The following is a 12611-nucleotide window of genomic DNA, read 5'->3' on the forward strand; positions in this document are numbered from 1 at the left end:
CTTTGGTTAAATTACGGTTGCAGTTTGCTCATTATGGTACACGTGAATGCGTCGTCGTCGGTTGCGTTTTCGGATCAGAGAGATGCAGACGACGCAGCTAGCGAATCGTGAGAGGGACACGCCGCAAGGAGACAATCCTGCCCGTTAAAAATTTTCTGCCAAGACAGTTTAATTAATCAAATGAAATCCCATGAAACCTGCGTTTTCTTGACCGGTTCTGCAGAAATTCCGACGAATTATGGGTGTTTTTTTAATTAGGAAGTATTTTTCTAGAGTAACAAGGTACAAAAATTGCCAAAAAGAAAAGAAATTTTTTTATATGCGACGTCTTGATCACTTTTTTTTAATGCCTGTTGGGTGGTGTTAGCATGTGATACGATGGATGTGCTAATAAAGTCGAACATATTCTTGCTAGCTATTTGATGCTTTGGGTGTGTTCTATCTGGTAAGGTACATTTTATATAGGAATAATTGTGCTTTTGATCCTATTTTAAAGTCTAACCGTCAATTTAACCCTAATTTCTCAACTTCGTTTGTTTGACCTTCTTGTTAAAATAAAGTTGTCATCTAACCCTATCATGTGAAGTAGAGTAAATAATATTAAATTTGGGGCCAAAATACTATTTATGTGTTTTCTTATGTCCCTAACTTTCTCGAATGTTTTGTTCAAGCCAAGTTTTGTGATAAGTTTGTTAATATTTAATCAAAATTTTGTCAAACTTGTGAAATAACAAAATATTTGATAAGGGTTAAATGGTGTAAGTGAAATTTGGCCCTACTTAACACCATTAACTTGACTTCATGGAGTAGGGTTAGATGATAGCTTCATTTTTGACAAATAGAATCAAATAAGCAAAGTTAAGAACATGAAATCAAATTGATAGTTAGCCTTTAAAATAGGGTCAAATGCTATAGTTAGTTGTTTTTGACATGAATTACCAGCTTTCAATCGATACTGTTATGTTTTTGATCAAATAGTTCCAGTATTATTTCTGTTTCCAGCTTACCGTCTTCATTCCATTTCCGAGAAAGAAAATATGGTTATGGAAATGGTTTAGGGTGTTTTCCGATTGTTTCCAACCATTTTCACCCAACTAAAACCATGGTCATTAGGCCTGAACACAAACCAATGGTACGACTAGGAAGGAGGGGATAGCCGTTGGCTTGGAACAAGATATGGTGGTAGTTGCTGTCAATTTCAAATAGGTTGGAGGGGGTAGTGGGCTGTGTCAATAATATGCAAGACAAGAGTGAAGGAGGCCAGGGGAAGAGCGGAATAGTCTTTGTTTAGGTCAAACTCTAGTTTTAGTTAAAATTACGAGAATACTATTGACCCAGTATACCATTGACCTAGCATCTTTACTAGATGGACAGGAAGCGCAAAGAGGGGCTTGACATGTGTTGGGTTTTGTAATTTTGTCTGATAGACAGTTTTGATTTCTTTCTTATTTCTCATTAAGAATGGTAAAAATCCTCAATCATCTTCATATGTTGCATAAGTGGGCAAATGTTAGATTTCTATTACATAGTCTTTCTTTGATGTAATTTAAAAATAGCATGGTCAACAGCATTGCAAGGACTTGTGCCATGTCCAATGTTGTATAGCCAAACCCTTGTCATATCCACAGAAGTTTTGTTTAACCAAGCGACATGGCTAAAAGAATCATATACGAAAGCATAAGTTAGTGGGGGTATGTTCAAAATTTTATAAGAAAGGTTTAAAACAGAAATTGGCCATACCTACCAGGATAACTATGAAAAAGACCAGGTAGCAATGAACAATTCTGATTGGATCCAATCAGGTTCTAGGGTCCCCCTAATAATTCCCTAAACAAAAAATAAAATGATCCTAAGGTCTTATCAGTCCACCTGTGTATCTACAATATGACTTGAAGTGTAGAATCATAAATAAAAATAGTAGAGGACACTTAGGAATATATGGTTAAACATGTTCATTTTATTGAGGTGTCTTGGTCTACTTGTCTTAGTGTCTACAAAGAGGGGGAAAAGCTGGTTCACAACCTGGCCAACCTTTGTCCCAATCTTGGATGCATGCAGTAGGGAAGAGGAGGGGGGCTACTCAACCATAGAATTATTGGATTGTGTCTCTCACTGCGTCATCTCTTCAAGGTCCAAAGCCACACAAAATTTGGTAGGTTAAACCTAACAACCTGGACATAGCCACTGTGAACTGATGGGATGCACATATAGCACACCATCCATCCTTCATGTTGCCAAAGATCTTCGATGACCACTCACTTTGGTTCATTATGTGTTGCTAATGGCATGGGATATCTTAGCATCCATGTTTGGATAGTATGTATATTTCCTAATCAAGAGGCTGCATTTTATCCACATGGGCTTCTTACAAAAGTATATGATATGTGATTTATAATTCCTGCCCAATCTATTATTTTCTTGGTGACTAGGTGGACATATAATAGAATTGCATGCAAGCATTGAGCTCAACCACCCCCATGGCCCAGCAGCTGTCTGCAGGCTCACCAATCAGCCATAACACACAATATATGCACTTAGGGCTAGTTTGGATTGAAGTTAATTTTTACCCTACCAAATTTTAGAAATAGTACCACATTAATGTTTGGTTTGCTAGCAAATTTTGACACATCTGTAGAAATTCTACAATCATAATTATGGTAGTGCCCAAATTTGCTAAGGTTTTGACACTACTGACATGTTGGTTGCGCAAAAATTGGCTCCAATCTAGACTAGCTCTTAATTATTTGTCTTAATCTGGTGACACATGTTATCATCCAGGTCACGGGAAATTCCTACGGCCATTGCTACATGTAGGAGAGGAGACTATTATAAAACGTTCAATACATTATATAGGAATCCAACAATAATCACAAATGCTTATTGCTAACATTATGTTACAAGAAAAAATTACTTCTCTGAAAAAGAGGGCCAAACTACAAAAGCAGAAAAAGAGAAGCAACACTCCATGTGACAAACAGTACTATGTAGTATATATATGTACACACACAAAATGTAGAACAGAAATGGCGGTAGAAAATCAAGCGAAAACGGCACGCCACCACCATGCGTTCGTTCGTTTGTCCTGGCGCAGCATGGATCACGAGCGAGCCTGCTTTCCATCTAACAGCAACAACGGCCAAAACAAAATGGCTTCATTAGTTTACATGCCATAACATTCCAAGGTTCACAAGATTCCTCTAAGCTCAGAAGCATCACGTTAAGAGAGTGGAAAAAAAGTCGGTAAGGCCGCGTTCGTTTTGGGGAAAAGTTATCCGGCACGCAAAATGTAATAATAGATGGGTACATAATTAATTATTTATTTATTATAAAAAAATTAAAAATAGACTAATATGATATTTAAAGCAACTTTTATATAAAATTTTTTTATAAAAAACACACTATTTAGCAATTCAGGAAACATGCACATAAAAAACGAGTAAATCTGGATAGGTAAGAGGGACAGCCGAATGTGGCCTAAGCAGTACAGCAATTATACTGCTTCTGAAACCACTGTTGTTTACATGTTTCCATCCACAAGAAACCATTTCTTTTGCATGGCTACATGTAAAAAGCTGGGTGAAAGAGAGAGCACTGAGCAAGTTCATGCAGCTAGCTGAACTGCAACTTGGCAAAGTCTGCAGAAAAAGTTTTGTCACATTCCTTGCATCACATGCCACTCTTTCTGAATCTGAACTGCAGCTCTGGCTTCCCTCTATGGAGAGTAAATGAAACTTCTGAATAAGTGCTGCATCCTCTCTCTTATCTCTCACCCCTCACCTGCACTGCATTATTATCATTTTGTCCAGGAAAAAAAACAACGTTTTTGTTTGTGGCAACAAGGCACTCTGCACATTAGCTGTGCTGCATAGGGAAGGGCATCATATGTATAGTACTATAGTAGTATAGTACATCAGTATTTACAACTGTGATCAGCAGGAAATACATGCAGCAGTATATCAGTATGTATGTAGACAGGGGTGGAGCCCCGCACCTGGCTAAAAATTGCATTAGAAATATATCAAATTTTAACTAAGATTTATCCAAACAATTTATACTCTAGCCCTCCATTTAGGAAACTCTTAAAGTGCAAAGACAGGCAAGGTAACAATGTGTGGCAGTCCAGTACAGGTGCTGGCTGACTGACAGTCAAATCTCTCCATCATTCAATCTGGTTAAAAGTACTTGTCATTATTGCGGCGAGATTGTGAGATCAAAGGCATCTACTACTATAATTGATGCCGTTGTGGGGATTGTACTGCATTTTGTGTCATGAGAAGATTAATCACCAAGACTACAAATGGCAAACCTGGAGTGTTGTCACTGAAGGTTCAGTAGTTTCACGAATTGTTCGGAGCACATGAATTTTCTATGAACTTTGGTGGATTCACCCTATTGTTTTCTTGCAAAATTCTTACGTAGCAAACATGTCATGTCAAGCACACTTGTGTGGTGACAAAACAACTTTCTGCAAACATTGTTCAGTGCAGTGAAAAGGGCAGGCAGCATACAACATGGGAAACCAATCACAGATCAATATGGAGAAATGAGCCAAGGAGAACAGAACAAAGCAATGAAAAGAACTGCACAATTGGGAATGAACAGGGGAAATGTAGGAGGGATCAAAGGTACATCAATCTGGTGACATATGAGGGCCATAATGCCATTGAGGCCTTCTAATTAGTACCATGGTGCCAGGTAGGCAACAAAGCTGGGACATGCTGTTTCTCAAAAATGCTTTAGCTTTTCTGAAAGCTACAAAGGCATGAGTTCCCTGGTTGTCAGGGCAGCATTGCAAAAATACAATGATAATAAAAAGGAAGGTAAAACAGTTCAGAATTCAGACAACAAACTCCACTGCAGAGCTCACCAGCTATAGGTCATTCAATATGTGCACGTCCATGATTGTCGAGAACATTTCAAGGATGGATTTCTGACCTTAAATCCAGCACTAAAAACATCCTAAGAGAATCCTAAGGAGCTATCCCTCAACAATACTTATTAGGTACCAGGGCAACCAGTAGTACATAATGATGAGGGTCTAAAATACATGACAAACATATAGCCAGGAGAAGACAAATCCCAGATGCATACAAAAACTTGTCCTCTGGATAGAGGCACGGTACAATGAGGGATTTGCATGCCGATCCTTTACATCATTTCAAAGTTCAAATCAAACAAATAGCTTCTCACGTCTCAGTGTTATTGAAGTAGGAGAAGAACAATGATGAACCACAACAGCACACCAGTCTAAATCTGCAAGTTCTCCAAAATTGTGTATCAAAACATCTAGAGTTTTTTCAATGGTTTTTAGACGTAACCACAATCACTAAACTTCTTCTGAATAGTGCAAAAAAGTGCTGGCCTGACCATTAAAAAAAACTGCTGTAATTATATGGTCAGCCACTAATCCGATAGGCAGCACGCTGAGAGCTGATTTATTCACTAGCCAAAGATGTACAATGCTTGTATAACAACTGCTTCCTATCTCTATTTCAATTTAGACAGGATTTCCTCGGTAGGCACCTCCAATGTAGCTCCAGCATGTACCTTCTCAGGCTTCACGACTGCAACACCAAACATTTACTAATTGTCAGACTCTTAAATGTCAGTAAATCAACAAGACAACAAGATAAACAGTAAAGTGGTGTTAATATCGTTCACATCAATGATAGGTAAGTTTCAGGACAATACCTAGGTAATCAAACATAAGAAGAGACGTATTTCTTAAGGTTTGACATCATATATTATCTTAATGAAGTCCACAAGCAACACAGCAATATGGGCAGTAAAGTCAGTACGATACACAATCTGGATATACCATTGCTGGTGGTGGGCATGGCATATAGGGACCACAACTATATTGCTAAAACCAAAAGGCCAAGGAATATGATCAACTTAATGACAAATCTCTTTTATACAGATTTAGATCTCTATAGCAGTTCTACTATTCACCATTGAAGATGAAAAGTCATTTTAGGGCAGCAACACACAGTTTTGGCAATGACACAATCCACAATCTTGCTGTAATGCACAGTATTATGGCATGCCACCGTCATGTGCTTCACTCGGAGGGTGGTAAGAAGAATGAGGGCAGAAGTTAAGATCAACAGGAGGATGAGGATGAGTAGGTCCTCATTGCCCCAGCACCACGGCAAGAGAGGAGAGACCTCCCGTCCCACATGCAAAACGGAGTGTGGATTAACGCATGATTAATTAAGTATTAGCTATAAAAAACTCAAAAATGGATTAATATGAACTTCTAAGCAATTTTTCTATAGATTTTTTTTGAAAAAAAAAAGTATATTGTTTAGCAGTTCAGTAAGCATGCGCACAGAAAACGAGCAAGTAGAATTTGTGAAAGGGGAGAAAAGAACACAGCCTAAATTTATGGAAATAGATTGATAACTCGCTAAAGTTACTAAAGGATAGAGGGAAATAGGTCCATATCTCTAGACCCCAATATATTTTCTTTATCATAGCCCTCCTAGCCATGCACTTCTTGGCATGCAACGCACGCGACTAGCTTGCCTTCCCCATGTAATATAATTGTGGCCCCACATGACAGGCAGCCATTTGTTACAAACTAAAACAAACAAAAAAAAAGACCTTGTGGATGAAAAGCTCTGCTATTTTAATTATCAAAAACCTCAATAACTTTCGACAATGCTATATAAATATGGATAGGTTTAGGAGGAAATAGATGGGAGGACTGTAAGAGTGGAAAATTTTGGTTAAAGGGGCTCCAAAATCAAATTTACTCTTGTTTTTATCACATAAGTGGCAGATTGTTCAAAGTTGAGGCATGCATTCAAATCCAGAAACTTAATAAGAATAGGAAAATATATTGAGTTACAATGTTATTCTTGAGAAACTATTTCTTAAAAAGCCATTGTTGTACAGCATTGGCTTTTCTTATAGAAGGTTTTATTCATGCTGAAAAGCATCATGTGAATAAACACAGTAATAGAACTGAGGTGATACTATGGTCCTCGGCCTAGAACTAAAAACACTTGACAATTGCCCTAAAATTCAATCCTTATTCAGTCTATTAAAGCTTTTAAGATGACTCTTCTAAAAGATATGGTTAGATATCAACTTTCCGCATTAAACTGCCCAAAGTCCCACAAGTAAGAGGAAAATATGCAATATAAGCATATATCATGAAAGGACCATGGTTTCTAAAATGTCACCTAGGCAACTGAGCATTGTCAGGAAGCAAAGCATTGCCATCGCATAGAGTTCTTGTCGACTTTTTGACTTTTTACATTCAATTGAAAAAATAATTAGTTCTCTAGTATGCCTCTTGTGCTCATGTGTGCAAGGCGTCGCCTTACACTTGCCTCAAATGCCTAGGTGTCGGTGTGTCGCCTAGGCAATTGGGCAGAGGTGAGTCCCTTGCCTCGCCTTGTCGCCTGGAGAACGCTGGATAGGACACGTCAATAATTTTAACAAATCAATGGAAAGCATACTACAGTACTGATCAATCTGTATAGTACATGGAAAGCTCACTTGTTCTAGGGTAAGCATCATGTTAGCTAATTCATGTCCTGAAATGTACACGCAAAGTGCACTTGTTCTCTCACCAGATTAGCTACTTCCATGGTATCATGACAAGCTTTGCAACTACTGAATCACTGGTTTCAGCTAAGGTGATTCTAGGTTAATCAAATTGCTCTTAATGGAGACAGATTGGATAGGACTGGAATAACTGGTGTGGAAGTATGAGTGCATAGGTCAGACAATTGGGAATGTAGGATGGTCAAGACAAAAAGGAAATAAAGAGTTGTTGGGACTTGGGGGATAACCAAGGATTTCCAAAAGGCATAGCATTATATATAACTAGCGTAAATGGATTTATTAACAACTAAAAGGATCCATTCTTTGCTGTAATTAATCAAACCAAACTGCAAGTATAGAACCAGGGTGAATCTCCATGCAGAAGTATTTTCTCATTTATTTACTTTGCAGGGCAACATAAGTTGCATCTATTGCAAGAGAGTCATCAGGTCCACAATTGGCTGTTATGTCTTCAGTCCTATCCACCAGTGGCCAATGCCATATTCTTCCAGGGCAACCGTGGAATTGAAACTATAAAATGGTGTGAAAATAAGGCCATCCTAAAATATAGTGCATTAGTTTGAACTGAGCATTAGATTTGTCATGCTGAATGTCACCACACAAGGAAAAAAAAACAACCTGGCAGCTGGCAAGGGTGGGCATAATGCACTCAGTCAACCAAAAGTGAACATTAAAAAAAATCACTGCTACAAGCTACATCTAGTACACAGAAAAATGAACCTTGGGAACTACATAAAAACTAGTTGCACCAGGAGCCAGCCACAAAAAAAAAGGAGTGTAATACAATTAATAAATCAATTTGTAATTATATACCTTCAGCAATTCCTTATTTCAATTTGTACTCAGGAATCGTTTCATTTGCATGGTACAGCGGCAAATTGTTTCAAAAGTAGCAACTCTAATATGCTCTATGTGATTTCCAGTGACTAAATACGTGTTGCATTAGAGCCTCTGCTCCTTCTGGCGGAGTGTTGCCCAACTTTTATCTGTTTTGAAAATTCCAATTTTCAAGTGTAATTGTGCATCGTTCCGGCACCTCTTATTCATCAAAGAACAAATGATAACTAAGGCCAGCATCCATAGGTCCAATTCTCAACTATCCTGCACGAATCAACCTAAATTTCGAGCCACCCGAAGCCCTAGCTCGGAAATTTGCACAGGCAAACACGCGAGGGAGTATCTCGACACCCTGAGATCCCAGGCAGAACGGGAGGGAGCGTGGAGAGGTACCGAAGGATCCGGAGGGGCCGCGCTGGGTCTGGACGATCATGTGGGTGATGAAGTGCGCGGCCTCGCGGGCGTCGGAGAGCGCGCGGGTGGCCTCGTCGGAGCCCGGGGAGAGGCCCCGGTGCTCCTCGAAGCGGCGCCGGATCTCCACGGCGGACTCCGTCAGCATCAGCTTGTCGCCGGCGAACGTCCGCCGCGCCGCCCGCAGCACCGCCCGGTAAGCTGCCAAACCCTCCGCCGCCGCCGCCGCCATTTTTTCCGGAGGAGAGGTGTGGTGGGCGTGGTATAGGAGCCGGCGATGGGCCGATGGGTTGGCAAGGCCACCAACGCCGACTTTAGCCCTTTCTAGGGTATATGTTCATTTTTTTTTCCCTGTTAACTTAGTTTTTTTTTTAGAACTCCCTGTTAACTTAGTTAAGATTAAATAAGTTTGATTGGGATAATAAAACTATAAAAAGCAAAAACGTCTTGCAGTTTGAAACTGGGGCACTAAAATATAAAAGAGTACGACTAGGATATCAGCCGGAAGATCGGGTTATAAAATTCTAAAACTTTAGTCTAGGTTGTGGAGAGGGTCTCGGTATGTTTTTTTGCAAAAAGAGATATCTGCACCAAGAAATATGTGATCGTAAAACGACTTTGTTTAATGTAAGCCCTTTTATTACGATCGGAATACGAATGAGATCAAAAAGACCATCATTGGGGCAAACAATGCAATAGTTTATCACGAGATGTCGTTGCTTCGCGAGATGATTAAACGAGTATTTGACATATTAAACAAATCCACACTTTACTCCTCATAAATTGCGCTCCTGTCACTGGATTCTCGCTGACAATATATCAAGTATCGACACCTTACCAGGTATCAACTGATACTAGGCAGCTCGTATATAGACCAAGATATCAAGTATCAACACCTTACCAGGCATCAGCTGATACCAATCGGTACCATGTGTGATATCTATATGTATCAATACCTATAGCACTAGGTATCGGTTAGATTGATATCCATATGTATTGGTACCTCTAGGACAACGTATCAACTGATACCAATTGGTACGAGGCATGATACCTATAGATACACCCGAGTAATAGCTATCGGTTGATACTCATATATACCAGGGTTGGGTTGGTACCTATGGCCATCAACCATGATACCACAAGTATCATCCTTGATACCTTGTGAGTACTAGCTAAGAATGACATACCTACGTTGAAAAGTAGACGAGAAATGCAGCGGGTTGATGAGGAGTAGGACAATTGCCAATCAAAGCTCTAGATCTAATGCTTCCTTGGCCTCTCTGCTCCCTGCCCATCATTCTCATTGTCGACATGAGCTTGAACATCTAGCTATGGAAAATAGCTTAAGCCCTTAGGTTTGTTGTTGGTGGTCTGCTCCACTGCTGTCATACCTCTACCAGTGAAGAGAGGTGGTGCTAGATTTTAGTTGGAGCATTGTTGAAGCCTGATGTTGGCAGTGAAGTAGGGAGAGGGCAAGACGGAGGGAACAGGGCCAGTCCTGACTTTTCAAGGACCTGGTGCGAAACTAAACATAGAGGTCTCTATCATACTATCATGCTATATGATAATAATCAATATATATATACAAGTATATACATATGTACGTGTGAATTATTGCTGTAAATATTTAAATTGCATTAAGAAAATAATATTATATAAAAAACATGGTACATGTTATCTCAAAAATTTCATCTGACGTTTTTAGATGCGAAATCATTGATAATGGCACCAATATCAATTTCATCCAATAGTTTCTTCTCAATGCATAAAGATGAACCTAGGTAATTGATGATAGATGAATATTAGAAATTTCAGAATATATCGGTCGGGGTAGGCGTAGGGTCCCTTGGGAATTGGGGGCCAATGGTGGCCGCACCTCCAACCCCTCTCAGGGGTCAGGACCGATCCTAAGAGCATCCCTAACAGCTCATCTAAATTTGGTCATCCATATCTTTATTTAGATGATCATCTAAAACATTTTTATCCTTCATATTCCTTTGCACTCTAGCAGATCATCTATATATGACATACTCTATATCTATTTGGAGGATTGGAGAGAGAACATCTAAATATAGAGTTTCTCTCTTCTAATATGGATGACATCTAAAAATAGATGATGTGATAGATGTTCTGCTGGAGCTTAACTTTTACTCTTCATCCTCTATTTCTAGGATGAAGGATGTGATAAATGAGTTGTTGGGGATGCTTAAAAGGGAAGGAATCGCCGGAGTGCCGCTATGTCTGAGGGAGCCGCTTGGAATGGCAGATCTACTTGTAGCTCTACGCTCCGAAGACGTTGATGTTGGTCAAAATGACAAAGTGCGGTGCCTGCAGCCTCAGTGAGAAAAAGGAAAGCGTGGTTGACGCCTGTGAACAAATTGAAAAAGAAAAAAACTGCTCGTTCTACGTCATTAATGAATCCCGTCTTGGATAGAAGGCCGTACTTTAGTCTTTCCGAATTTAAAACCAAACTTACTTGCATCTATCTAAACTTATAACCCATTTTATTTTACATATAGTTTTTGCATACCATTAAATAACGAGTAAATTTTATAAATCAACTGGCATTATATGCCAAGTTTCACGTAACCATATGTTTTTTTACGTGATATATAACCACACTTATCATGATAATATATTTTCATAAAACCATATTATCGACCAATTATTGCTTTGACTCACCTAAATTTATTAGTTAAAAATATGTAAATCACATCTGATTTTATGAGTTCTTTTACATATCACCTAGCATTTTTATTTTGATACAATATCATGTTAAATTAATTAATAGGGTAGTTTTGTGGGAGTCTTTGACTATAATATTTATGGTTATGTGCAACGTGCCAAAATCCATATCATTTTGTTCAATGTGGACCATAATATATGCGCTTTTGTGAAATTTACATCAGCAATATATTAGACATAACAATGCTCTTACACTAATTTGAACCAACAATTCATTCATGTGACCTGTCTATTTGACGACTATGAACAATATAAATTTACATGGGCAAAAAAAATGCTATTTTCAAATAAAACCAATGTAGAACAAAAGGATATTGTTCGCCCTATACTTTTTTAGGATGAAAAAAGATTGTAACTTTGTGATGAATAATACTACCTTTGTCTCAAAATGTAAGCGCTCAAGTAGTTCACTCGAGGATAATGGAATGATGTAAAATTAAATAAGGGACGACTATGATGGTTGAGACAAGGCAATACGTGCGATAATTACAATATTATATGACAATGCACATTAATTCCCTTGATTTCTATAATGAATATATTTTGTATATAGGAAATTTTGCTACATGACATTCTGACTTCGCGAAAGTAGCTAGAGACACTGCAAAAAGTCATGTTTAAGGGAAGACACTGTCTAAAGCTGAAAATGAGCTGTAGGACACTGCCTCTCTTTTCCGGTGTATCCGTGCCGATGTGGAGAGAGAAAGAAAAATTTTGCTAAAATGCCCTTGCCTGATTTAGTTGCCCCAACTGTCTTGACTATATCGGACAAAGGTATTTTTATCCATTGGTGTCAAAATTTTCCTTCTCTCTTCATGTCGGCGTCAAAATTTTTCTTCTCTCCGCATCGGCAAGTGATATCCTACGGCTAATTTTCAGATTTCGGGTGTGTCTTCTCCACTTTGCAGTATCCCCCGCTAATTTCACGGTTCCGATGTCCTGTAGCCAAATTTCCCTTTATATATATTTAGACTCATTAGTATTAATCTAGAAAGGAGCACCACGTGAAACGAAGGTAATATACTACGTGCCATGTCATA

General features: G+C 38.8%; 1 protein-coding gene across 1 annotated transcript; it reads right to left on the reverse strand.

The window, feature by feature from the left end:
• Positions 1-5084: 5084 nt before the first annotated feature.
• Positions 5085-9165, reverse strand: LOC102712363 (mitochondrial zinc maintenance protein 1, mitochondrial). The gene is made up of 2 exons (XM_006655173.3): positions 8809-9165; positions 5085-5564 (listed from the first exon to the last, which is right to left on the reverse strand). Exons 1-2 carry the CDS (start codon positions 9056-9058, stop codon positions 5488-5490), a joined length of 327 nt encoding a protein of 108 aa, XP_006655236.1. The 5' UTR covers positions 9059-9165; the 3' UTR covers positions 5085-5487.
• Positions 9166-12611: the final 3446 nt, after the last annotated feature.

Source organism: Oryza brachyantha, chromosome 5 (genome assembly GCF_000231095.2).
Source record: "Oryza brachyantha chromosome 5, ObraRS2, whole genome shotgun sequence".
In the NCBI taxonomy this organism is placed as follows: Eukaryota; Viridiplantae; Streptophyta; class Magnoliopsida; order Poales; family Poaceae; genus Oryza; species Oryza brachyantha.

Excerpts from the sequence above, each read along its gene's own strand:
- LOC102712363 (XM_006655173.3), bottom strand. The coding sequence starts at position 9,058 with ATGGCGGCGGCGGCGGCGGAGGGTTTGGCAGCTTACCGGGCGGTGCTG. Across the intron at positions 5,565-8,808 it reads CGGCCCCTCCGGATCCTTCG|TCGTGAAGCCTGAGAAGGTA; the intron begins GTACCTCTCCAC and ends TTGGTGTTGCAG.